We start from the raw sequence: 25,886 nt of genomic DNA on the forward strand, positions 1-25,886 counted from the left end.
ATTCATACTTTTTTTTATCTGTATAGCAAAGATTTTTTTATTTCTTATTTTTATCAAAGTCAGACTAAAGCCCAGTTGCTAGAAAAAAATGTTGGCAAAGTAAGATCTGTAAACCAGTGATACGCTACATTTGTATGTTTTGTATGTATTATATTAATGTTTGTAAAGTAACAAAGTTCTGATAACATGTAAATTAAACATTGGCAGCATTTCAGGCTTTATTGAGCTATCATAATAGGTGTTTTTCAGCGAGATACGAGCAGCATTTCCAACTATGATTGTGCCTTCAAAAGCTCATATTCTTTCAGCGAGACATTGGCAGAATTTCCAGCCGTGATTTTTTCATCAAAAGCAGGATTTTTTAGGCAGTCATTGGCGGCATTTTCAGCTGTGATTGTACCACAGAAAGCAGCTGATTTTTAGTGAGAAATCTGCTGCATTTCCAGCCATGATTTTGGCAGTAAAAGTTGTTGTTTTCCAGCAAGACATCAGTGGCATTCAAACTGTGATTATGCAACAAACAGCAGGTGTTTTTTATTGAGACATCAGCGGCATTTCCAGCTGTTTTTCCACCAAAAGGGGCTGTTTTATTGCAAGACAACGTGACAGTTCTGGCCATGATTGAGCCATCAAAAATGGGTGTTTTTCAACAAGACATCGGTGGTATTTCCAACTGTTAGTTTGTCACCAAAAGAGGATGTTTTTTGTGAGACATCTGGAGTGTTTCCTGCTGTGATTGTGCAACTAAAACAGACACCAACAGCATTTTTGGCCTTGATTGTGCCACCAGAAGTTATGTGTTTTTTAGTGAGACATTAGCAGCATTTTCAGCTGTGATTGTGCCACCAGAAGCGGGTGTTTAAGCAAACCAATAACCTAGTGGGTTTTTTGCTTAAACTTAACCACGTTAACCACAGCACCGTGTTTTTGGGAACTTAAAATGCCAACGTTTGTTCTGGCAGGATGGATCGAATGGATCGAAACTGTATAGATTGACTGAATTTGATAATAAAGCTAAAAAAAAAGAAGTCAAGTGATTTAAGCGCCTTCACAAGGTATGTTACAGCAGTTGTGCTTAGTTGAATAATTAACGGCTGGCAATTATTATTAGATTGAAAGTCACCTCCCGTTGATGTAAATTCCTTTTGAACTGAGTCACCTCCAAACTCACAGTCAGCAGCCTCGCGCCTCGCAGACAGACAGACACACACAGACAGACTCCCACCTGGCACACTCGACGTGACGCGAATTAATTACAAAATCATTTCTGCCCCCTTAATGAATTAGGGGAGAGAATCAAGTGCTCAATTAAATGATTAGGTTCTGAGCTACAGCAAAGTCTTTGCAAATTCCAGTCAAAGCCAGAGTATTAGAAGCAATCTGCCTTGAACAGACCTGACCATTGTCCCTTATCAGGCAGCTGAGAGCGAGCATTTTCCTATCAGCGCCAGAGCTGGTACTGCATATGTTTCTCTGCCTCTGTCTCTCTGTCACTCTTTCTCCTGCACTCATCATTATTGTTAGAGCTCCTTTTTGTACACCATCTTCCGCCTCCTCTTCATTTGTCATTCTTCATTTCCCCCTCTCTCTCTCTCTCTCTCTCTCTCTGTTTCTCCCTCCAGGCAGCCAGGGAAAAGGAGAGCTCTCAGGCCCAGCTGAAGGCGCTGAGCCAGCAGACCGAGGCCGCCCGCAGGGAGCTCGCTGAAATCTTAGGCCGCTTGGCCCAGCGCGAAGAAGAGCTCCACCGCAAGGACGTGGAGCTGTCCGAGACCCGCCAGCGCCAGCTGTCACTGGAGCAGGAAATCCGGGAGGTACGGGGTTGAGCATCCAAGAACAAAAAAATCCTTCAAGTCACCAGAGACGCAAAAAAAAAAAAATCCATGTTATTGGACTGTAGACTGTGGGGAAACACCGAACATTTACTGTAAAACTTTTGCTTTTTTGCGTGTAAGAGGTAAAGAGCCCTTGGAGAGAGCAAGAGAACCAAAATGCCGGTGGCTTGTAAAAGCGACGAGACAATTTGTACTCGATGTTCGTGATATTGTTATTTTATAAACCACACATGAAACAAGCCATGAGATCTTGAATATTTTTGATATATCGCCCACCCCTAAGGCTGCTGGACAAGATACTCACGATTATCCCAATTTGTTTTGTTTTTTTATTGAGTTCAGTAGTAGTAGTAGTAGTAACACTGCGGGCACATCAGCACTCTGGTACAGAGTATCTGCACAGACAGGGCTGAGAGTTTGATTAAATTCTGTTGGCAGTACAATTTGTCATGTTCAGTTTGAGGTGTTGATGAAGGACAGAAATGTTTAAACCTCAGCTCACAGTCATTAAGAGAGCTTTGATCAGACGCTAACAGATCCTAACCCTAGGTGAGGGAGGCCTCGGCTGCCCTGGAGGAGGAGACTCGGTGTCTGGCTGCCGTCCAGACGAGACTGAAGGAGGAGAACCAGAGGCTGGAGGATCGAGCTGACACTCAGGCCCGTCGCCTTCAGAGGGACCAGGACGCACAGGCCGAGCTCCAGGCCGCCCTGAAGGAGATGACCTCGTCCCGTTCTCAGCTGCTCCAGCAGCTGGCCGAGGAGGAGAGCTCCAAGAAGAAGCTGGAGGCCCAGCTGACGGCGGTGCAGGAGGAGCGGGCCGCACTGGGCCAGCAGCTGCAGCTGGAGAGGGAGGTGCATCAGAAAGAGCTGGACAACACAAAGGCCATGATGGAAGACAGCAGGACAAAGAAGTATCGGGAAGTTCAGGACACGCTCAAGATCTGCCGTCAGGAGCGAGATGAAATACAGGCACACCTGAAGGAGGTAAAGGTAAGATGCTTTCATGTACGGGTAGAGAGAGTTTTGGGACATTTTGGGAAATACCCTTATTGGCTGTTCTGCAGAGAGTTAAATGATAACCACTCTTATGTCTGTACAGTAAATGGGTATTTAGAGCCAGTACCTTGTTAGCTTACCATAGCATTAAAATAAAAAGACCGATTTGTTGATGCTGCTCAGTATCTGTAGGAACTTTATTTTTATCTTGAACGTTGGATCTTTAGATCATCTGCTTTCAACAAAAAAGAACAGGAACAGTTTTACTTTATTTCTTGTCTTTTGTAGGGCTGTGCGATATGACGAGATATGTCGTCCGACAGTAAAACATCTGTTGTTTGGTATTGTGCTATATCGTTGATTTCAATTACATCATCTGATAATGCTTACTGTCCGTCTGCACAATGCACAGCACCAAAAGAAAACAAGCATGGACGAGCAGGAAAGCGATACTGAATGTGCGGATTCAGCATAAGACACTAACATTGTTTTGGTTTTTTTGTGTTATGCTTTGTTTGTTTGGTTTCTGCATCTGGCATGAAGTTGGCTTTGGCGTTTCATTTTTCCCTTTCTCTCTTATGGCTCTCTCTCTCTCACAGACACACACACAAAGCAGGGCTTTTGCAGAGCTTCAAACTGTGACTATTTAGTCGCATTTTTCGACCATGAGGCGCCACTATTACTTACAAATACTATTAATATCTGAACAGGAGAGCCGTTAGTTTGTTTCCAGCTTACGGAGAATAAATCAGCATGATTTAACGGCGCTGCAGTAACAGTCTAACTTAATGAGTGGTAGTGGCGGTAGTGTGAGCAGGTGAGGTGTGTGTTTTGTTATCTGCAGAGCTCCAGATCTTGACCATCATGGAGCACCAGGGTGACATGTTAGGGCAGATGTTAGTTAAAAAATTAACTTGAAAGTAGAAAATAATATTAATGTTTCTTATTTTTTAAATTTTGATTTTCAAAAGCGCATTTTGTACACAGAACAATACAAGCGTGTGTAACATGTGTGGGCGCTTAGGGTTAAACTTTTTGGAAGAAAGTGCATTTCCAACATACACACACCTCACACCTCTAAAAAGCATTGCTTAGCTCTAGATCATGTACCAGATGTGACACACATTCTTCATCAAATCTTTTGGGAAGCCAAGGTCGTAAGCCAACCACAAAGATGTTTTTTCCTCTCACCTGGGTACGGATCACAGGGTGCCATCCTCTAATTGACATTTCGAGTATCATTGGCATAGGCTTTCAAATTCAGCGCGGGGGCAACACGCCTCAGCCACTAAACATCTGGCATATTTCCGACTCAGCGAGACACAGACAAAATCCTCATTTAGAGTAATTTCCTTCATTGGCCGGGGCTCTGTCCTCTGAGTGCGGGTGAATCGAGGATAGCTGAGCTCTTAATGGTGTGTGGTGCCCCGTGGATCCTCGCGGCCGTTCCACAGCTCAGAGCGTGAATATTTAAACACCCTCCAATATCAGACCGCAGCAGTCTCATCAAGGCAGAGCTGCAGATAGGGGACTCCACTTGACTTCCTCCCCCAGTGCCCCGCCCGCCTCCCTCCTTTCCATATCTCCAGTGATGGGCCCTCGTGGGTACATTGTTTCTTAAGGGGCATGGTCCTCCCTGATATGGTTGAGTTTAGCCCATTAGCGGTGCTGAATGGCATTAATATCTGACATAGCTCATTGTAATGGTGTCATTTCCGAGCGCGGTGAGGACAAGGGCGTTTGCTGGAATGTTTTAAAGTACCAGCCTACAGGCGCCGCAGATGTCCCTAAGAAGCCCACCCAATATTCGCACAGCATTGCCAGAGGCCTGTATTGCGATTTTGATACAGTCAACTGTCAGAGAAAGCTTAAAATATTCTTATTTTCTTGTCCTTGTCCTCTCACTCTTGATTTCTCCTCCACTCTGTCTTCCTGCTCGCCGTTTCTCCCTCCTTAATCCCTCTCTTACTGCCTCCCTCCAGTTCTAATTTAGCATTTTCCATCTGTTTTTCTCTCTCTTCGCACTTGCAGCACTTGTGTTTTTCCACTTTTTTCTCTGTTTGTGTCACTCCTGTCACTCCCAGTCCTCAGTCACTTTACTGTATCTTCAGCTGTCTGTGATAACGTGATCATTGTCGACAGAAAGCGTATGTATGAGGCTGGATTTGTCGTTGCAAGCTTCAGCCAGACTGAGATGTGAATTAAGGACTTAGACCATGATTTCAGACTCTCTGCATTCTTTTGACCCATTGTATGATGCTGTGTTGTTCATAATGTCACATCGCACTAATGTGAATAAACCCTGTACCTGTCAGACATAACTGAAGATCTTTCGTAAATTGTTGGGGTCCACTGGCAAATTTTAAAAGTATTTATTAAGGTTCGTACGGTTATGAAAAACAAAGTAAAAAAAAAAAAATTCATGGAATTTGCAAATAGCCATTTCCAGGCCTGGAAAAGTGTTACATAACTGTATATATATATATAAATTGACCCAATAAAAATTAAAGAAATTTTCTTTTTCCTAAAAAAATGGCTAAATTATTTCTTTGTAATAATTTCCCTCCCAAAAAACTAAGTAAAAATGTTTTCTTTAAAAATTGCCAATAAATTAAATTAAAAGAAAAAAATTGCCAAAATGATTTCTTTAAAAATCACCAATTCTTTTTACACATATAAATTGCCAAAATTATTTAAAAATCTTTAAAAAATTGCAGGAAAATCAATACAAAATACAGCCCTTTAAAGTTGGATACCTATAGCTAGGGCTGGGCGATAAAACCATAATGATATCAATCGCAATATAACTTTTCCTCGATTGAAATATGAGACAGTTGATCCAGCCAAGTTTTGACAGAGTTTTGACAGTTTTGACAGCCAATGGTAATAAGAATAGCGAAACTAAACCAAATGCAGTGAAAGACTTTCACTCTAGAACAGCTGAGTGTTTGACAGCCACAGCATTTCATAATCGCGGGTCAAACAGCTGATGGTGCGACAGCAGCACAGTGAGACAGACAAACAGAGCGCAGCTTCTCCTCAAAGCACCAAAGTGTCTGAAACAGACACATCTGCAGAGATGGAAAGTGACTTCATTAGACTTCTACAGACTACTAGTTTCAGCTTTAATCAGACTTTGGATGAATTATTTAGAAACACCAGGACACATCGCTCCGTGTCTCATCCAGCTGCTCCTGCTGAGCTCTCGTTATTATTACCAGGGGCAGATGTAATGTTTCGGGGGCCCGGGGCCACAAGCACATGAGCTTATTTTCAGCCTTTCTCTAACTGGGAATGTTGGCAGGCTGTTGGCAGCTATAGGAGAAGTAGGCCGACTCAAAAGTTTTTAATTCCTGAGTAAAATGATTAATAGCACAGAAGTTTGACAGAGGTTTAAGTCAGAGTCCTGCAGTCAGGAGAGGTTGGCCTATTATCAGCACAATGTGCTTAAATTTACCTGAAGTTTAAGATGGAGCTTTTAATTTTTATATAATGCTAGAAAGTTTAGGGCGGCACGGTGGCTTTGTGGTTAGCACTGTTGCCTCACAGCAAGAGGGTCCTTCGTTGGAACGGGGTTTGGTCCGGGCGGGGGCTCTTCTGTGCGGAGTTTGCATGTTCTCCCCGTGTCTGCGTGGGTTCTCTCCGGGGTCTCCGGCTTCCTCCCACAGTCCAAAGACATGCAGCTCAGGTTGATTGGTGACTCTAAATTGCCCTTAGGTGTGACTGTGAGCGTGTGTGGTTGTCTGTCTATATGTGTCGGCTGGGATTGGCTCCAGCCCCCCCACGACCCTTACGAGGACAAGCGCTTACAGAAAATGACTGACTGACTGACTGACTGGCTAGAAAGTTTAATAAATAATAATAAATCATGTGTTTATTACACTCCAACACACCATGAGGGCAAAAAACAAACCACAAAGAAGCAAAATAATCGTTCATTAATCGTAAATGAAGTAAAATGTTCAATTAATCGTGATATTGATGATATTTAGTGATATTTAGGTATGAGGCTCGGACCTTTGCTGGGAGGAAAGTTTAGTGACTGGACCTTTTTGAATTTTAGCAGAATAGGTCCTCCAGTTGGTGATGCCTGTTCTACAGTGTATTTGTCATGTTCAATGTCTAACAGAAAATAAATATTTAAACCAAAATTAACCTTTTAATATCTTCATATCTCACTTAGGAGTCAAAGGGAACCTTTAAGATGGACAGATATAGTGATTTGATGTAAAAAAAATATATATATATGTCTTGATAAGAGTTTTTTCCATATCACCCAGCCCTGTCTGTACCCTACATTCAAAATGAAAACATAAATCCCTCTCCAGTGAATAAAAATAGTTTGACATCCCTCCCCCAGTTTGCACCACCGCTCCCCTCTCATAAATAAAGAACAGTGCCAAAGTTATATTTAAACATTAATTTCTAATGTTCTGAAGTCATTATATTTAAAAAATAATATGTATTTAAAAAAGCTACGATATAGTAATGAAAAGACCGATCAGGAGTATTGATGGTTGTTTCAGAGAATGTATTCTCTTTAAAATGTGCCTCAAAGTCATTAAGAAGTCAAGGACCACGAGCTCATACTCCCAGTATATTCAAAGGATTGAAAATTACTGCAACCTGCTTTAAGTGGATGTATTTTTGCAGCAGATAAACTGTGAGTCCTCATTATCTCAAATTGCTGACTGTGTGCATCACGTCCTCAAACACACACGTTCTCTTGCAGGCGGATGCAGCATCGGACAAGGAGCTGTGTGCGGCGCTGCACGTCAAGTTGGACAGGATGAAGGATGAGTGTGATAAGCTGGCAGCACAGCTGAGCGCCAAAGACGAGACACACGCACTCCTCCACAGAAAGTACCAGCTACTCAAACAGGAACTGGATGACAAAGTAAGCCCTGCCTCCTTCGCCAGGAGTGACTAATATTGAATGACGTGACACTTCCAATACACGAGGGGTATCTGTTGTTATCAGGGAAACACATCCATCCTCAGCAGGAGATTTGAAATACTTGTGCAGAATCTAATTAACTGTGACAGATGAAGTCCGAGGCTCTTTAAATAGTAAAGGTACAGACATGAGTGCCGCCAGCAGCCACTATATTCCAGATTTAACAGAACTATGCTCTTCTCTGAATCTGCAGGTTTGACATTGTAACTTTGAAACATTATTTGATACCATTTATGTAGCCCATAAGGGGAAAAATACAAGGTGTTTGGTTAAAAGATGAATAAAATCTAATGGTGCATCTCTAGTCTAGATGACTGGCAAGTAATGCAGCAGTCAAAAGTTATCTTTTTTTGTTTAAGGGGGTTTAAGGGGGTCTATTGTTGTATAATTTTTTATATATATATAAATTTCCCTTCTCGGCCGATCCCCTTTGAGCGATTTCTTCCTTCAAGCTCGGGTCCTCTACCAGAGGCCTGGGAGTTTGATGGTGCTGTGCAGTATCTTAGCTGTTCCTAGGACTGCACACTTCTGGACTAAGATCTCAGATGTTGTTCCTGGTATCTGCTGGAGCCCCTGTCCCAGTTTGTCCCAGTTTTGGGGTTACTGCCCCGATTGCTCCTATCCCCAGTGGTACCACCGCTGCCTTCAGCCTCCACACCCTCTCTACCACCTCTTGGTATTTCTCGAGCGTCTCGTGTTCCTTTTTCCTGATGTTGCAGTCGCTCTGGATCGTTATCGACCACCTCGATGTCTGGTTGGTTAGCCATCACCTGTTTGTCGGTCTGGGTCTGGAAGTCCCACAGGATCGGGGCCTGTCGTTCTCTACCACCTTTGGAGGAGTCCTCCATTTGGGACTTGTGGCCCAAACTCAGCACAGATGTTCCTGTACACGATGCCAGCGACTTGGTTATGGCGCTCCATGTACGCTGTGCCTGCCTGGACTGTCTCAGGGGCCTCTTTGCACAGCCTGCACCTGGGATCCTGCCTGGTGTGGTGGACCCGGGCCTCTATGGTTCTTGTGCTGAGAGCTGGTTGTTGTGCAGCCATGATCAGAGCCTCTGTGCTGTCCTTTAGACCAGCCTTTTCCAGCCGTTGGTAGGATTTCTCGATATCAGCCACTTCTGCAATCTGTCTGTGGTACAGACCCGTGCAGGGGCTTGTCCTTCCATGACAGCTCCTCCTCTTCCTCATCAGGCTTCTGCTGCCTGAGACATTCACTTAGAAAGTCATCACTTGGGGCCATCTTCCTGATGTGCTCCTGGATTTTAGCTGTACCTGAAAATAAGAAGAACGGATCCTCTTAAACAAATCACCAGAACGTTATCTCCTTTTCTGGCTTTGCAACAAAAGCAGATAAAACATTAGCCTACGAGGACATTGCTCTCCTCCCCTCTTGTCTTCCTTCCTTCCCTCCTGGCATTACGAGGTTGTCTGGTGAGGTCACATGATCAAACAAACTTAAGAGCGGTTCGAAAGGTTAAGTGGTGCCAAATCAGCAGTATTTTTTAGAGGGGCCTCATCAATACTTCCTCAGGTGTTTTACAGCAGCAGATGAAGTATTGAGCTCTTATTCACTCCTCTGACAGGCCCCTGATAAGTTGTGCGGGGCTCTTTTGGGATCAATGTATTGATCTGAAATCGGGTGAATGGAGTAAAAGGGCTCTTATTAATGTAACATGGGTAGTTTATTATCCCAGAGACAGGATAATGATCCACCGTCCCCGGGCACCACTGATCTGTTGGTTCCTGTGCCGGACGTATTGATCCAATGTGTTCTGGTAGGTACCCGAGATTATTGACAGCACAGGTCAGAGGACGAAACTTAACCAGGTCTGTTGGTGTGAAAGCCTCTCTGATGCTCAGGGACTGTCTGTTTTTCTGCGTTTTATTATTGAGTAAACTCAAACAATACTGGAATTGATCTTCTGGGAAGAAAAACTGAAATCCTGCACTCATCTACAGAAAATCTGCTCTAAATAATGTCTTCTTAATGTCCTGTAAGATTCAAATCACAGCTAAAAACACCGCACAGCGGCTAATTTGAATCCGCAGTACTCCACTCAGCTGTCTGCCGTCCTCCACAGGTCAGGTCAGGTGAGCGGAGACGTGCTTCAGAGTCGGAGTTCGTTAAGCTGGAGGAGAAGCTGTTACAGATGGAAGCGGAGCAGGAGGCCGTCCTCACCTCCATGGGCGAGGAACTGGATGCAGCCTGTCGCAGCCTGGCGAGGAACGGTGAAGACAAACTACAGGTATTTATTATTTTACATTTTATCTGTTTTTATTTTTTGTATATTTACTATTTCATTTGTTTTGTTTTATTTTATACTATTTTATTTTTTATTGTTTGTCGTGTGTGTTAAAGCTGTATTGCCAGGCTTTGTACGGTCATGAAAAACTTGGAAAAATCGTAGAATTTGTAAAATAGCAATTTCCAAGTCTGGAAAATTTCATGAAAACTAAATATACCCTGAAATCTTTTTAAAAGTCATTGAATTTTGTTTCACAAACCTGTATAATTATACATGATGTGTTCAAGGAGTGATTGGAAATTTTAAAAAAAATCCAACAATACTGTATGTTTTTACAAGTTAAATGGCGCAATTTTTGGTGATTTTTTAAAAAATCTTTTAAAATCGTCAAAAAAAATAAAAAATAAAAAATTTCCCCCAAAAAATTAAGAAAGAAATATTGCCAAGATTTAGTCAAATAAATACAAAATACAGATATTTAAAGCTTTATGCCTCTCCAGCCAAAACAAACCCTTTCTCCACCCCCCCTCATAATTAACAAGCAGTCGTAAGTTATACGTTTACAGTAGTTTAGAGGAGGTTTCACAATATCGAGATATATATTGTGTATCGCGATATAACCTAAAGATACAGTGATTTTTTTTTAAAGCCATACGTCCCAGCTCTACCTCAGTGTTTTGTCAGATCAGTAGCACGCACTAACCTCCTCTGTGTTTGCTGGATACAGTTTTATTGTACTTAGGAAGGTTGTTGAGAGCGGCGGGACTCAACTTTTCTGTATCCGTGAGGCCGACAGAATCAAAATGAGAGAAGCTGCACAGAGCTGCAGTTTGGTGTTAATTCTCAGTGGGTTTGGTACTATTAGCAGCTCTCTCACATTATACATTCATTTGATTTAATGCAAATATCAATAATTCATTTCACATGTCTTTTTCATAATTAAAGCTTTAAAGTGGGCGGTCTTCAGAGACAGAGAGATGAGGACACATTAGAGGAAAAACAGAAGAGAAAAAAAGCCTCATTTGTCTGGTGTTGTTCTGACATAAAAAGTGTATATTTGTGCTGCCATTAAGCTCTCCTCCTCCTCACTTTCGTTTTAGATGCTGCATCATGCCCGTCGTGCTCGTGTGCCGTGCCGTGTCACTTTTGCATGTTTTGCAGCAAACACACTTCCTTGTTTTGCATAACATGAAGTGCTCCCAAACTTTTGAAGTTTTTAACGTCCTCTCTGCCTCCCCCACGCCTCTTCAAAACACTGGCCTCTCCACTCTGTGAGTGACGTAACAATCACGCCACACAACAAATAGATAATATTATTCGTTGCCAACACGTAATAATCGATTGTAATTGATTTTATCAATTCATTTTTGCTGCCCTAACTGTAGTCATGACTACAAAGACACATTTTTAGGTTGATTACTAGTAAAAATTAAATTGTTCCAACACATTTTTCCTCATTACTTAAAAGGAATTTTAAATTGTTATAAACCCAGTTACCATAACTATGAACACAGCTGATTCCCCGTAAAATTCTGTTATTGCAGCTATTTTTTTTCCACATTATTTTTAAAGGAATTTTAACATTTTAAGTATTTACACAAAAAAAACCCAACAACTGAATGTTCAGTACGTACATACTATACAACCACACGCACCAAAGATGTTAGACATTAAAGCTTATTACAAGGACTAAAGCGAAAGCTAATGTTAAACACTCCGCAGTACACTGATAAACTCATGGTACACACACTTACTGCACTCCTACATGCTTGAGAGTAGTTTTCCTCAGCTGCACCGAGCTAATGAACTCAGCCGGCTCTTATCTGCTCGTATAGATTTCCCAGTCTGGTCGAGCAGAGCTGCAGCCAGACATGCGAGTCAGCGCATCGCCGCGTCTGTAATCTGTCATGTTGAGAAGTCCAACTCGCTGGTGTTCGGCCTAATGAGGGGAATCATTACCAGTTAAAGGCTGTATTAGGTTTCAGTTACTTCATGATTCCCTTTGTCCTCCTCTGTTGGCGCACTAATGCAGGAAGTTGTAAGACAGCAGAGCGTACACTGAAAGTTAAGGACGAGTTAATAGATGCAGTGCGCTGTCACATCGGAGACTAGTATGTTGTGTGTTGGCATTTGATAAATCACTCACCAAGGAGGATTTTCAATCAGTAAAACTGCTTAGCAACAAAATGCTAAGTCTGCTTTTCAGTAGAGCTGGGTGATTAATCAAATTGTATTTTTATGTAGTCCATACCCGAGGGTATGTGTACTGCAACTACATGTAGACTTCAGGGGATGTGCGCACCACAGACCTTTATCTTGGTGCAGACTTTACCAAAAAACAAATAAACAGGCAAAAAAAAAATCTGCATTGTCAGTCCATAGCATAATGGGTTAAAACTAGAGCTTGGTGAAATATCTTTAAAATAATATCACAATATTTTAAGGCCATATCAAGATACAGGATATATATCACAATATTTAAATGTCCTTTAAAAATTAGATGTTAGAAAATTATTGAATGAACTGCAGTTACAATAAAGTCAAATAAAGTAGCTCCGGTCAAATAACAGTTGAATACACCACTGTTATAATAACATTTAGCTGATGTTATTATATAATATATAAAAAGCATGTCCTTGAAAATAAAGCACCATGGATCCTGCTCTTATTTGTTTTATTATACCTTTTTTTATTGCATTATAAAAGTACTTTATTTAACCTCCTTATAACTGTATTTTATTAAATGTCATTATAACAGTAGTGTCCTCAACTTTATTATATGACAATAGCTACTTGATTGAACTATTATAACTGCAGTTCTTTCATTAATCTTATGTTTTAGTAGTTAACATTAGTTTAAAGGACGTAAAAATGCTGTGATATGTGTCACGTATCGCGATATAGCTTTAAAATATCGCAATTTTAATTTAAAGCCACATCACCCAACCCTATTTCCAAATAGTCATTTTATTTCAAGTTCTGAGTAAAAAAATGATTACATTCAGATATTGTTTTACCTGAGAAGTTTAGATACAACTGGGATCAGAGTTATATCGGTCAATACCTTAAAAGTATGAATAACCGATACCCAGCCCAATTCCTGTCCACATCATCTTTTCTTTTGGAATTAGCTCTCTCTAGTCAATATGTAACTGCAAAATTTGAATCCAGTCTCGGACATTTGTCCTTTTTTTTCCATCTCAGTCTTTCCCGTCTCCCTTTAAGCCATTTAATGAGGAGAAATGCCACAGCTGCTTATCTCTGTAACAACATCTCACCATGCCCTTTCCACTTGCTGTTAGTCTTTAACATCTCCTCCTTCAGCCGCTCTCTAAACTTTGCCATCTTTACCGTTTTCTCAGCGGGAGGCGAAACAAACAAACTGTAACCAAAGACACACAGTCGCAGATTTACTCGCATTCTGAGAGAGACATACAAAACCTCGCAGTCACACATTTAAATTAGAGGTGGCAGACGTTTGGATTCCACGGCGCCGCTGCTGAGAAAATAGTGGCATTTCTTTCACTTCAACCCCACAGACAGCACTTTCAACTCCCAGCCTACTTGTTCAGTTTTTCAACAGTTTCACCTCCTTTTTGTCTGCCACTGTGCGGCGCCGCCTTTGATGGTTCGGGAAAGAGTAAAGAGAGCGGAGGCACAGAGGCATGTTTTATCCTCCCACGCAGTCGCACGCTCTGCCATGCGGTTGTACACTCCCTGAGACGGGGACCTCTGCACAGCGGCACTCCACCGCTGCACTTTGAGCTGCCGTAGCAACAACTTGGGAAATTCGTCGTGCTTGGATCTGGTTTTGAATGACAGCTTGAAAAAGTTGCTTGACACCTCTGCAGTGACGATGTTGTTTGCCAAAGCACGGGACAGAAAGGGTCCAAAAAAACCCCGCTGTGTGCTTTCCGTGTCTGTTGATCATGCGTAAACACCTTGCCACAAGGGTGTACTTGAAAAAAAAAAAGGGGTTGTACTTTTTGTTGACTTTGTTCATGGCTGTGTGAGAGTTTGTACGCGCGAGCTTGTGTTTGTTGTGTCTTCTGGCTCTTTTGTTTTTACCTGTAGCAGGTTGGGAGTTGCGGTTGTGCTCTCTCTGTGTGTTTGCAGGGTGGCAGGATTCCTCCCTAAAAAACAGATTTTCACAAAACGGCTCAGAAAGGTTTGTCACGGGGCGACGACGCAGTTGTTTACTTTTTATATTCCACAGCAGCGCGTGACTTTCATCCCATTGCCGTGTCACTTAAAATAGACGGTCAGTTCACCACTTTGACCCAGACTTAAATACTGCAACAGATATTGGAAGGATTGGTCTGATATTTGGCTCAGACAGTCATGGTTCTCAGATGATGAATTCTTTGGGACTTGAGGGATCGCCTGACTTTTTGCTGTTTTCATTTTGATTGAAACGTATCGATAACTATTGGAAGGATTTTCGTGAGATCTGGTGCAAGATTCATGTTTCTGGCAGGATGAATTCAGTTAGCTTCGGTGATCCCCTGACTTTTTATTTTTTCCAATACTGGCAAAACTACCAGCCTCGGTGTTACTTTGTGTTTAGTGCTGATGTCACAGTATCATGACAACATGCTTAACTAAAGCTAAAGGTCACACTTTACAACTTTCAAAGGCGGCAGCTCTCTGCACTGTTCACACTACACTTGCTGACTTGTGATCTTGAAGTCGTCGTTATTTCACACCACATTACTGACCGGCGACCGGGGTTTTACACACTACAGGATCTTTCACCACAAAGAATTGTGACAACTTGCACACCGTGACCCAACAAAGGGTTGTTTTCATTCATTTAGGGGAGCCCACAAGCTCGCCTGTTAGAGCGGGCGCCCTGTGTACAGAGGCTATGTGCTTGCTGCAGTGACCGCAGGTTCGATTCTGACCTCATCCTTTGCTGCATGTCATCCCCTCTCTCTTCCCCTTTCACACTATAGCTGTCTTATCTAGTAAAGCCCAAAAAAGATATAAAAAAACTATTAAAAAGAAAAAAAAGCCACTTTTAGGTGTGCTGGAGGCCCTGTGGTTGCATGTCTTAACCTTCTCCTTATTCATGTTTCCTGTCTGTATCAGCACTATTTTGATTTGATTTATTTCAAACATGTAAAAAAAGAAAATAGAGAAATGATTTTACAAACAAGCAGACAGACAAAAAATTAATACCAGTACAGACAAAAAAAACAAAAAGCAAAAGAAATGCTCAAGCACACAATGACTTGGTTTATGTATTCCAGTTCCTCATTTATTTAAAACTAGTGAAATATATATGCATACACCCACACACCCCAAATTAAATATCTACAATTTGACGTTATTATTTACAGAAAAATCACAGTCTAATAACCTCCCAGTTATTCCCAAACCTGCTGCTGTGGTTAAAGCGCAGCCCTAATGAACCCTGAACAGACACTCCATTAGCTACACGAGGTGACGATAATATACGAAAATACTCCAAATTAAAGCAGGCTTATGTACAGTAATGTTCCATATCGGGTACTGACATTCACACGTGCTGGTCTCCTGGTGTGAAACAGGCGAGTAATGATGCATAGTGGGGATTGTTAACCTTTGGTGAGAAGTCCACATCTGCAGCCGGCTCATCTCAACGGTTGCATAGTGTTGGTGTAGGCGTGCTGTTAACTGAGTGCCATCTCATCATGTGACTGTGTTTATCTGAGTGTCCTTTTGTCTTAAGAGAGTGTGTGTGTGTGCGTATGTGTGTGTGTGTGTGTGTGTGTGTGTGTGTGTGTGTGTGTGTGTGTGGTGTGTGTGTGTGTGTGTGTGTATGTATGTGTGTGTGTCAGCAGTTCATTAGGAGTTGGCGGACAGTCAGTTTGTATTGCTGATGCTGACAGGCTTGTCGGGGAAGGATGGGACATAGTCCCTGAGCTCATTTTTATGATGCACACACACACACACACACACACACACACACACACACACACACAACCTCTGTGCTTAGGCGTGTGTGCATGCACAAGTGTAACGTCGTGTCACAGGCTGTTAAACACACACGCACGGCAATTTAGGTTGGCAGAGGCCGTTCTTCACAAAAGTTAAGGGTCTGACAAAAGGCTGTTGTTCTGATTTGTATTCTGCTGTTTCTCCACTCACATTTAAAATCTCTGTTTCTCTTTACGGTCTGGAACTACGCAGATGTTTATTCATATATTTTTTAGAGGTTGACTGATATTGTTTTTTCAGGGCCGATACCGATTATTAACAGTCAATGAGATGGGTAACCGTTACTTGGAATCGATCTGCACCTACAATAAAAATGAAAATCTTTTTCAATATTTAGAATTTGGAAATAACAAACTCCAACAAAAACGTTGTTTAAATGCCTTTAGCAAATGTTTAATCAAAACTGAAGCTTTCAACATCAAATGCAGCAAGTTCTCTGCAACTTTTTTTATAAAGTCAAGTGAAAATTTAAATAAAAATAGCCCCCTGATCTGTTTTACAGAGTAAAACTTCCTCCCATGCTGATACTTTCTTTGTACTTTTTAAATAATTAATTTTATTGTTGTTCATTAAAATAAAATTCTGATACAGATAATTGGAAAATTGCCAAATATCGGCCCCGATATTTGGCCAGGCCAATAATCTGTCGTCCCCTTATGTTTTACTTTCTGTACGCTTGAACAGCCTTCCGAAAATCTGTGAAGAGTTGCAAATATTGATACTTTTAACTGTAAAGTAAAAACCTATTTTTTAGATTGTCTTTCATGTTATGTCTTTAAGATCCATTTTTGCTCATTTCATGTGCTGTTCTTGTTTTTGTTTCTATCAAACTGTAAAGCATTTTGAATAACGTGATTTGTTTGAAAGGTGCTATATAAATAAAATCTAATTGACTGATTGGTATTCAGACAATAGGAGAAGTAAAAAGAAACAGCTGAACACTAATACAAAACAACAGCACAGCAACAACATATGGCTTTTTTTAAATCACAAATACAATTGGATTGTATTTCCCATTTTCGCTGAGCAACAGTTTTATGTAAAAGGAATTAAAAGCACGTCCTATTATAGATGCATGTCTCAAGTATTGACTTGAGTGGTTTAGGCAAATAATAGCTTTGGCTATAAACTGGAGTTTTATGGTAAATCTATAAAGTTAATCTTCCTCAATGTCCATTTGTGCCCTCATAGTTGATTTAATAAAACCCATTTTTTTCCTTGATTCTCCAAAATAAAGGTATCACCTGAACCGTGGATTTGTAGAGTCATCACACCCTATTAGACAACTCACTATACATTCATAAAATCCTAACTACAAATTCTCTTAAATTACTGTAATACTTTAAATTATTGCCCAAGCTTTTATTTGCTTAAATCACTTTCCTCAGCAGGATTATATTTGGGACAGTAGTCGATATGGGATGGGTTTTTAATTCCTTTCACACAAAACTGAAGCTCAGCAAAGATTGAAATACAATCAAATTATTTATTTAACCTTTTGAGACCTGAGCAAATTGGTTTTATTTTATTCAAAAACTTGGGAAGAAGGTAATGTGCAAAAAAAGAGGAAATGACCCAGAGCTTAGCAAGAAATCTGTGAAAAGTACCAGAACAAAACTTTAAAATTTGCTTAAAAAGAAACCAAACAAACAAACAAGCAAACATTCAAACAAAAAATACACAGTGAGAAATGGAAATGAAATGCTTAAAAATACATGAATTCTTTAAAATAATTTTAAATATAGTTCTGAATATAGTTCACTGGACATTTTTCCTTAGCTTTTTAAAAAATAGCCTTCTATATCTCCTAACCTCTTCTTTGTATCTTTCTTGTTTACATGACGATGAAACAGTCTTCTTTGGTGCTCACGGTTTCAGTAAAATTAATCGAATTATTGAATTGTATTGAGAATCTTACCAAGCTTACAGTGTGTGTGCATGTCCATATTGACAGAAGTTTAAACATTTATGCATTGAATGCGTGTAAGGAGATAACTAACGTTAACTCCAGCAGGCTTTTATACATCTGAAGAACTTGTATAAAAATGAACTTTCTGATGACCAGACTCAGCCTCTAATTGAGACAGGCCTTTATTTGTGTCACTACGCTGCGCTAGTAAGAGGGCCTGGGAGGCAGATTTATTGCATTAATCTCTGTTGTGTTTTAACAGGCGATCTCCCAGAAACCTGGATTAGTAAAAGACCCTCACCGCTGGTTGGCTGAGACAAAGGTATGATTATTACATGACTCTGTGATGCCTTCCTTACAGGAAATTTGTCCAAATAATCAATTATATAATCAAGAAAACACAAGATTTAGTGTGGGACACAACATGCTCATTCCCAGACCGACACTATATAGAAGATTAATGACAGAAAGTAGCACAGAATACACACTCGCTATACACTGGCTACTTAATTAGGTACACCTTGCTTGTACCATGTTGGATCCTTTTGCCTTCAGAGCTGCCTTAGTTCTTCGTGCCGTAGATTCAACAAGGTGCTGGAAACATTCCTCAGAGATTTCGGTCCACGCTGACATGATAACGTCACCGATGCTGCAGATTTGTCGGCCGCACATTCATCCCAAAGGACAACTGCCACTCACTGGATTTTTTCAGACCGTTCTCTGTAAACCTCAGAGATGGCTGTGTGTGAAAATCCCAGCAGATCAGCAGTGAAGAGGTCGACCGATAATAGTTTAAAGGGCGGATACTGTTACTGGTTATTAGTATTTAATGAGACCGATAACTGATATTTGGAACTGATATGCGTTCACAATAAAAATCAGCAGCTGCTGATCTACTCAGACCAGTCTGTCTGGCACCAACAAAAATGCCACGTCCAAAGTCACTGAAATCACCTTTGTTCCTCATTCTGATTGGACCGATCGTTTTGAACTTCAGCACATCGTCTTGATCATGCACTGAGTTGCTGCCATGTGATTGGCTGATTAGATATTTGTGTTAATGAGCTGTTGAATAGGTATACCTCATAAAGTGGCCGCAGACTGTAGGCAATAGGTGGGTTTTCATTACAGATTTGTGCAAAATTTAGGCGATACCTTTCGAAGTGCAGATAAAACATAATTACGAGATGACTGTGTTTCCGCTGAGTGATGTTCTGCGACTTCTCTGGTGATAACATCCCAGTAACCATGGTGATGGATGTCCAAAACATTAGCAGCTTTATTTCTATCACAGCCACCGCACTAGCCGTCATTATTTCCAATCCAAGGCCACGTAGGCGTGTTATGGAGCCATGATGGAAAGGCGAGCCCCTTATACGCGGGAGCGGCCATGTATGAGGGATTTATGGGAGCTGATAGTCCACGATCTCACAGAGGAATTGTGGATTAAAAACTTCCTGATGATCCGCTCAACTTTCTCAGAGTTATGTGATGCAATAACAGCTGTTGTAGCTCCTGCTGCATCATGAGGGAGCCAGTTCCTACTGACAAGCACATAGACACAGCATCACGTGACCTAGAAAAGACTAAAAAGTGTTTCCATTGCAGTTTTGTTAAGTATGGCTTTTTTGAATCTTCTGAAATACCACCATATGCGAGAGTGAAAACATTTTTTTGTGATAAATGGGAGGTTTTTTTTTTAATTGACATGTTTCCATCAGGCGTATTTTATTTTCACAATTTAAATTTGCACAATTTGAGGATTAATGGAAGCCTGCTTTAATATGATTTTGTCCTTGCAAACTGAAAAATAAAAGGTACCAACCAGTTTTGCTTGTTAAAACCAACATTTATGGGTGCATGAAGTCTCAGGAAAAGATGATTTATTGTTGAGGAAACCACTTTCCACAGCTGCGCACCGATGTGTGCTGAGAGTCAGCACTGATCATAATGAAACTGTGAAGTTCAGGGATTTCTGACAGGATGTCTTTCCATAATAAGTTTAAGGGCAAGGACAATTGTAAATTGTACTAACCTCAGAGGTTCAGTCACAGTGCCAGCGTTTCTCTCGGAGCCAGTGTCAGGGTCAGCATGACGTTCTGCTTTACTGAGGCTCTAGTAACTGATGAAATCACAAGATGCGGTTTTTCTTTATTGTGTTGCCTTCTTGCTGTCGTCTTCTCGTCTTTTACACTAATAGTTGCCACTTGGTCGCCTTCCAAGACGAATCAGTTCCCGTTTAGTGTTGCAGTGATGAACTGTACAAAAGAAACATGTAATTAAGGCTGCGGCAGTGATGCACGACACTTTGCTAAAATGTGTTTGTACCCTTCTCAGTGTTTATCACCATAACGTATACCTCCTGTCAGAAAGGCTTTCAGAGCACTCTGCATTTACAAGAATAAAACACTGGAGAGCAAGAGAGATAATTATCTCCCTAGTTAGCAGTTTTTATGTTGGAGAAAATCTTGATTTGATTTACAGGCTCAGAGCGCACAGTTAGAACACCCATTTAACCAATCATATAGCTCGGCCGTAACAACCCCGTGTGTGAAACATCGTCAATTTATTTACTGACAGCCTGCACCGCTCTACTTTGACTGGGTCGCCGTTTTTTCTCTGAGTTTTTAATCACACTCATTTTGGCTGTGCCCTTTTATAAAACTTCAGTTAAACACCAAGGTCAGAATGATGATAGACTTATTTTTTGTCAAAAATTTCAAGAGAGTTTTAAAATTGCAGTTTGAACAGTACTGGAGCTATAAACATGTTGAATATAGGCGACATTAAAACTTTTTTTCATGAAAGGATTTGGCTTGAAAGCAAATCAGAATTCACTCGTGCTGTTCTGACAGCGGGCAGTGTTTGAGACTTAATAAGCTTCTGTTGCTTTGACAACTGAAGCACAGTACTGTTTAAGGAAAATCCATTTTTATCATAAAAATGAATGGACGGAAGTGCAGAAAGCCGCAGAAATTCGCTTTAGTCTGATTTCAGTCGGACTAACATGTTTACATGTATTTTAAAAGTCCAGTTATAGTTGGACTAACATAGTTACTTGACTTTTTCTAACATCATGTGAACGTTCTGACCAATTTTGTATTTAATGAACCAACCAGACCAAGATACGCTGGCTGTGTGAGGAGGTGCGTGAGTGCAACACGAGAGAGCAACGCCTCAGGAAGCAGCAACAACAGAGCAGGGATCAGCTGAAGGCCCTCAGGCAGAGCCGCGACTCGGAGCAGGAGGCTCTGGTGCAGCGCCTGGACCAACAGGAGAAGCTGCTGCAGTCCCTCAGCGCTGAAAAGAGAGGTACACAAACTATTCAACCACCCTCAGGGCTCGTGTTAATATTGCACACACTCACATCGCTCTGAGCACAAAATGCACGATTCAAAATCAGGCTATAAATTCTAAATTAAATGTGATTCTCTTCTTTTATTGAGTTTATTTATTTAATCATAAATATAAAATATTCATTCATTTTCAGAGTTTTAACCCTTTAAATGCCAGATTTTTGTTATCATATGACTATACTTATGCATCATTATTTTTTGTGCAGTGTCAAATACTTACCCATACTGCTCTGCACACAAAATGCGCTTCTCAGAATTAAGCTATAAAAAATATTATAAATTGATATTATTTTCTACTTTCATTGAGTTGTTTTTTTTAACCAACGTTATTCCTAATCATAAATATCAAATATGCATTAATTTTCAGATTTTTTTGCCTTTCAGTGCCATTTTTTTACCATGATGCTACTATGTTTTTAGAAAAAAAAACACACAAAAAATGAAATATTCTCAATATATCACATGCAAAGTAGATTTTTTTTTACAATAATTAGCAGCAGCACTGATTGTGACAGGTCACCCAGTGGAAATAGCATGTATTATCTCCATATGCCAGATATGCTAAAAATGTCATCAAGTGGAAAATAGCAAAAAAATCCATGTCAAAAGCCCAGAATGACACCCAGAAATAATACAAGTCATGTTTTTCTGCTTTGATGGCTGTGGGATCAAAAATGTCAGTTTGAATGGGTTTCAATGGAGCATTTTTTTACCTTAACAGTCTGAATGTAACTATTTAGTTTCCACAGTGTAATTTAGACTTATTGTAGGAGCTGAGCTGCAAATTCACTGATTACACTCAAATACACAATCTGGACTAAATGTATGCCATATGCCCAAACACAGCCAAAAAATGAAGAATGAAAAGCACATTAAATATGCCAAACAGTCCCTGAGGGTTAAAAAATAACAGTCACACTTTGGAGGCAGGTGAGAGGCAGCGTGTGGTGTTTTGTTGTTGTCAAAGCAAACAGCTCTGCATCATGTGAGACTAATCAGACGACGCATTCTTTATTAGGCAGCTAATGTCTGATTATTAAAAACACTGAAGAAGAATTTCGGGTGATGAAACGGCGTGCATACTTACCATAGGAGCTCTAACTGTGGCTGCTGGACCGATGGTTGTTTTGACTGAGTCAGACGCAGACTTCCTTTTTTTAATACAATCACACCATCATTAAAAGCAATAACTGATTTAATAGCTGCATATTACTGAGGGGTTTTTGTCACTGAGCGCTCTGTGTGTGTGTGTGTGTGTGTGTGTGTGTGATGCGATGCTTGTTAAAATGGCTGTCTGAGCCTGTTCCTCTGCATCGGATGCATTTTTTGGAGGTTTTTTTCAGGCAGCGTGCACTGGCCTGTCTGTTTATGATTACAAATGTTTGAGAAGGCATCTTAATGTGTGTAAACTTTGAGACTTCTGTAGAAAATGGACTTGTTTTTTCCCCCGTCCCGAGTCCCATTTTTGACTGAATTTCTTCTAATGAGCTGTAACTGCCAGAGGAAGAACGACTTGTTTTTAGCGCTTCATCTGAACAATGCAGGGAAATAGGCCTAATTTGTGTTCCATTAACGGAGAGAAGGAGAGTTAAAAGACGCAGTGAGACCAGAGAGAGAGGCAGAGCGAGACATGGACAGGGAGATGGAAGACTGTGCAGAGACAATCAACTGTCCATCATTACCTCCGCCAAGGAGCGTTTGTTGTCCGTTCGTTTGTTGGCTTGTTTGTTTGTCTGTTTTTCAGCAGAATTACACAAAAACTGCTGGCCTGATTTTAACAAAACTTGGTGGAAGGATGTAGCAGACAGCTGTGGCGGTTTGGATTTTTTCTTTTTCTCAGCAGTTTGGTGGTTTTGAATGTAACTATAGAAATGTCTGGTTTATCAGTGAGGTGTATGAACTGCAGATTGGATCATCTGTACAGAGCGACAGGAACACAGACTGTTAAGTGCTAAAATATTCGGGACATGGCCGCTGCCATCTTGCACCAGTGATGTCATTTGGAGCCGCAGTCTATGCAGCAGCGATATCTGCAGTGTGTGAGAATAGAATAGAAGATATTTATCTCTGAAAGGGAAATTCGGGTGTCCAGCAGCTCAAATTATGAGACAATACACTATGTAAACCTTAAATACAAATCCTATAATCTATTATAATATAAAATATGAATAAAGGTGAATGAACGAGTGAAAAATGAGCGGAAAAAAGAGGGAAACAGAACAATATTAACAGAAGCAGTTAACAGAAGCAGTGTGTGTGTGTGTGTGTGTGTGTGTGTGTGTGTGTGTGTGTGTGTGTGTGTGTGTGTGTGTGTGTGTGTGTATTCATCAGAAAAACGGCACTTGAACAAACATCAGGGAGACGACCTGAAATGATGCAAGTTCTGCTCGGCAGTGATCACATTTTTCTGCGTCCGTTGAGTGTGTTGATGTGTTTTAGGGGGTTCGAAATTCTGAGAAACACCAATGAAGGTTCAATTTCTTTTATTTTTGCTGCAGAATCAAACAACTGCAGCTCAGAGCCCCAGCAGCTTTCAACAGACGTACAGAGGTTATGCTTGCAGATTTTCACATCATAGGAGACGTTATTATTGTCCTCGGTGTGGGAGGGGGGGATCGAAACCTGGTTCTTTTGAGGACCCAGTTCAGCTTTTTTCAAAACCTGAAAATCAGTAACATTTGAGCTCATCAATACTGCTGTTGAGTCCTGGGGGTCATTACATCTTGAGTCATGTCATTTCAATCCAGTCATCGGTCTGTTGGCTGAACGTACAAAAAGGTCTAAAGTTTGGCTAAATTTTACCGAAGCAAAAGATAAGGAGGAAGAGAAAAGCAAGTTATGTTGCAAAATAATTTCTTGCAAGGGAGGAACACGACTTCCATGGCCAAAAACATCAACATTGTGCATCGAATTTAACCTAAATTAATTAATTAAACCTTCAACTGTCTTCAGGTCGAAAAAACTCCTTCAACTCCGTCAGCTGCTGCTGTGGCACAGTCGGCACATTCTTCATCATCATCCACTCACAGCAGCAGTGGTAAGCTCGCCCAAACTTTGTAGCAAGACCCGTCAGTTTTCCAATGTTGAAGTCCAAGTTGAAATCTGCACGATAAGAGTGAGTTAAATAAAATAAACGAGGTTCAATGAAATGACCATTAGGCAAAGGAAAATAAAACATCATCATGATGTCTTCAAAAGTAACATAAAAAAAAAGAAAGTTTCTAGTTTTTGGTGAGAAACTTGAATTATGCAGTTGTTTGGGTGAGAGATTTCGATAAAAAGCGATAAAAAAGAGCGATGAAAAACGGACAGTAGAAGAGTCTGTTTATCGTCCTTTAATGAGCTCTTATCAACTTATGATGCATAATTAAAACTACTTTCCACAAATGAATAGAAAAGTATTGATAGTGGTATCTGTTATCAGTCTGGCATCATCAAGGATTCTCGATAGTAGTATCAATATCAATAAAAATTAACGATCCCAATCGCTACCTTACAATAGTAATACCAATAATATATTTATATAGCACCTCTAAAACAGTTGTTCACAGAGTGCTTTGACAGACAAAGCAAAGGCATGAATAATAAAAATGAACAAACTGAGAAAGGCCAGAACAAAATGCAAAATGTCAACGAGAATAAAGCAAATAAAAGGAATAAAATGAAATAAAGCAGATCACACAAAAGGCAGCCAAAGTACTAAATGTAATAAAGAAGATGAAAATAAGGTAGTGCAGGTTTGTGCCCAGAGTGCTCCTTTAGTTTCATTCTGTTTTTTGGCTACAGCGGGAACATTACACCTTCAGATAACATCTGATGATGCAGCCTCGTCCCCACACTTCACTCTGGCCGTAGAGCCAATCAGCCGTCTGACAGGAGTCGTCTTGTCCGTCTTCACCGCCGGCTGAAACACTGATACGGTCTCTTTAGTAATTAGAGCTCAGAGTGTGTGCGCCACAGCAGCTAAAATATCTGCTTATCTGAATTGAAGGTGTGCGAATTAAGATTTTATCAGCTGTGCTTTGAGTGCGGCTCCTCGGTAATACGGCCTGTCAGTGATTCTGTTGTAATATTTCAGAGCAAAACAAGATGTACAAATATCCCTCCCACGCATCAACTCGCACGTTATGATGAGCCGTAATGACATGATGCATTTACAACAACACACTGGATAAGTTTACTCGCAACTGACTCTTGTTTTTTTGGGAGGGGGTGGGGGGATGCCGCCGTTCACATTATCAAACAGGAAATTGTACTCTCAGAGGATTTATTTTCCTTAAACCTACTTGTCTGCTCATCTCAGTAGATTAACTGTTAATGCCAGCACTCTGCACAGCCCTCGTGTGATGTGCAGTAATTGTCTGGCAGTGAATTTATTACTGTCAGATTGTGGCTGCAGTCTGTGTGATTTTTCCTTCAGAGATTTCATCGTTTACTCCGAGCTCTCTGTTGGCCTTTTCTTCTAAAACAAGACTGTGAAAACTGCAGTTTTAGTATTTTAGGGCAAAGTTTGAGGTGAGATGTGATTGAGTGTGAGTCAACAGAGACAACACCTCTATGCTAAATCTGTTTAAAGGTAGATTTTAACAGATCAGCCAGAAATTT

At 40.7% G+C, this 25,886-nt stretch overlaps 1 protein-coding gene across 3 annotated transcripts in view; it reads left to right on the forward strand.

The window, feature by feature from the left end:
• LOC121955923 (centrosomal protein of 128 kDa-like) overlaps positions 1–25,886 on the forward strand; it is a 64,951-nt gene that overhangs the window by 21,478 nt on the left and 17,587 nt on the right. For all 3 annotated transcript variants that reach the window (XR_006106646.1, XM_042504011.1, XM_042504012.1), the window contains exons 14-19: positions 1,623–1,811; positions 2,382–2,822; positions 7,561–7,725; positions 9,870–10,034; positions 18,188–18,247; positions 21,045–21,237. Coding sequence is in view for 2 of the 3 variants with exons in the window: in XM_042504011.1 (XP_042359945.1) it covers positions 1,623–1,811; positions 2,382–2,822; positions 7,561–7,725; positions 9,870–10,034; positions 18,188–18,247; positions 21,045–21,237 (1,213 nt within the window). In the remaining variant the exon portion in view is untranslated. The remainder of the gene's footprint in view (positions 1–1,622; positions 1,812–2,381; positions 2,823–7,560; positions 7,726–9,869; positions 10,035–18,187; positions 18,248–21,044; positions 21,238–25,886) is intronic.

Source organism: Plectropomus leopardus, chromosome 16 (assembly GCF_008729295.1).
Source record: "Plectropomus leopardus isolate mb chromosome 16, YSFRI_Pleo_2.0, whole genome shotgun sequence".
Lineage (NCBI taxonomy): Eukaryota > Metazoa > Chordata > Actinopteri > Perciformes > Serranidae > Plectropomus > Plectropomus leopardus.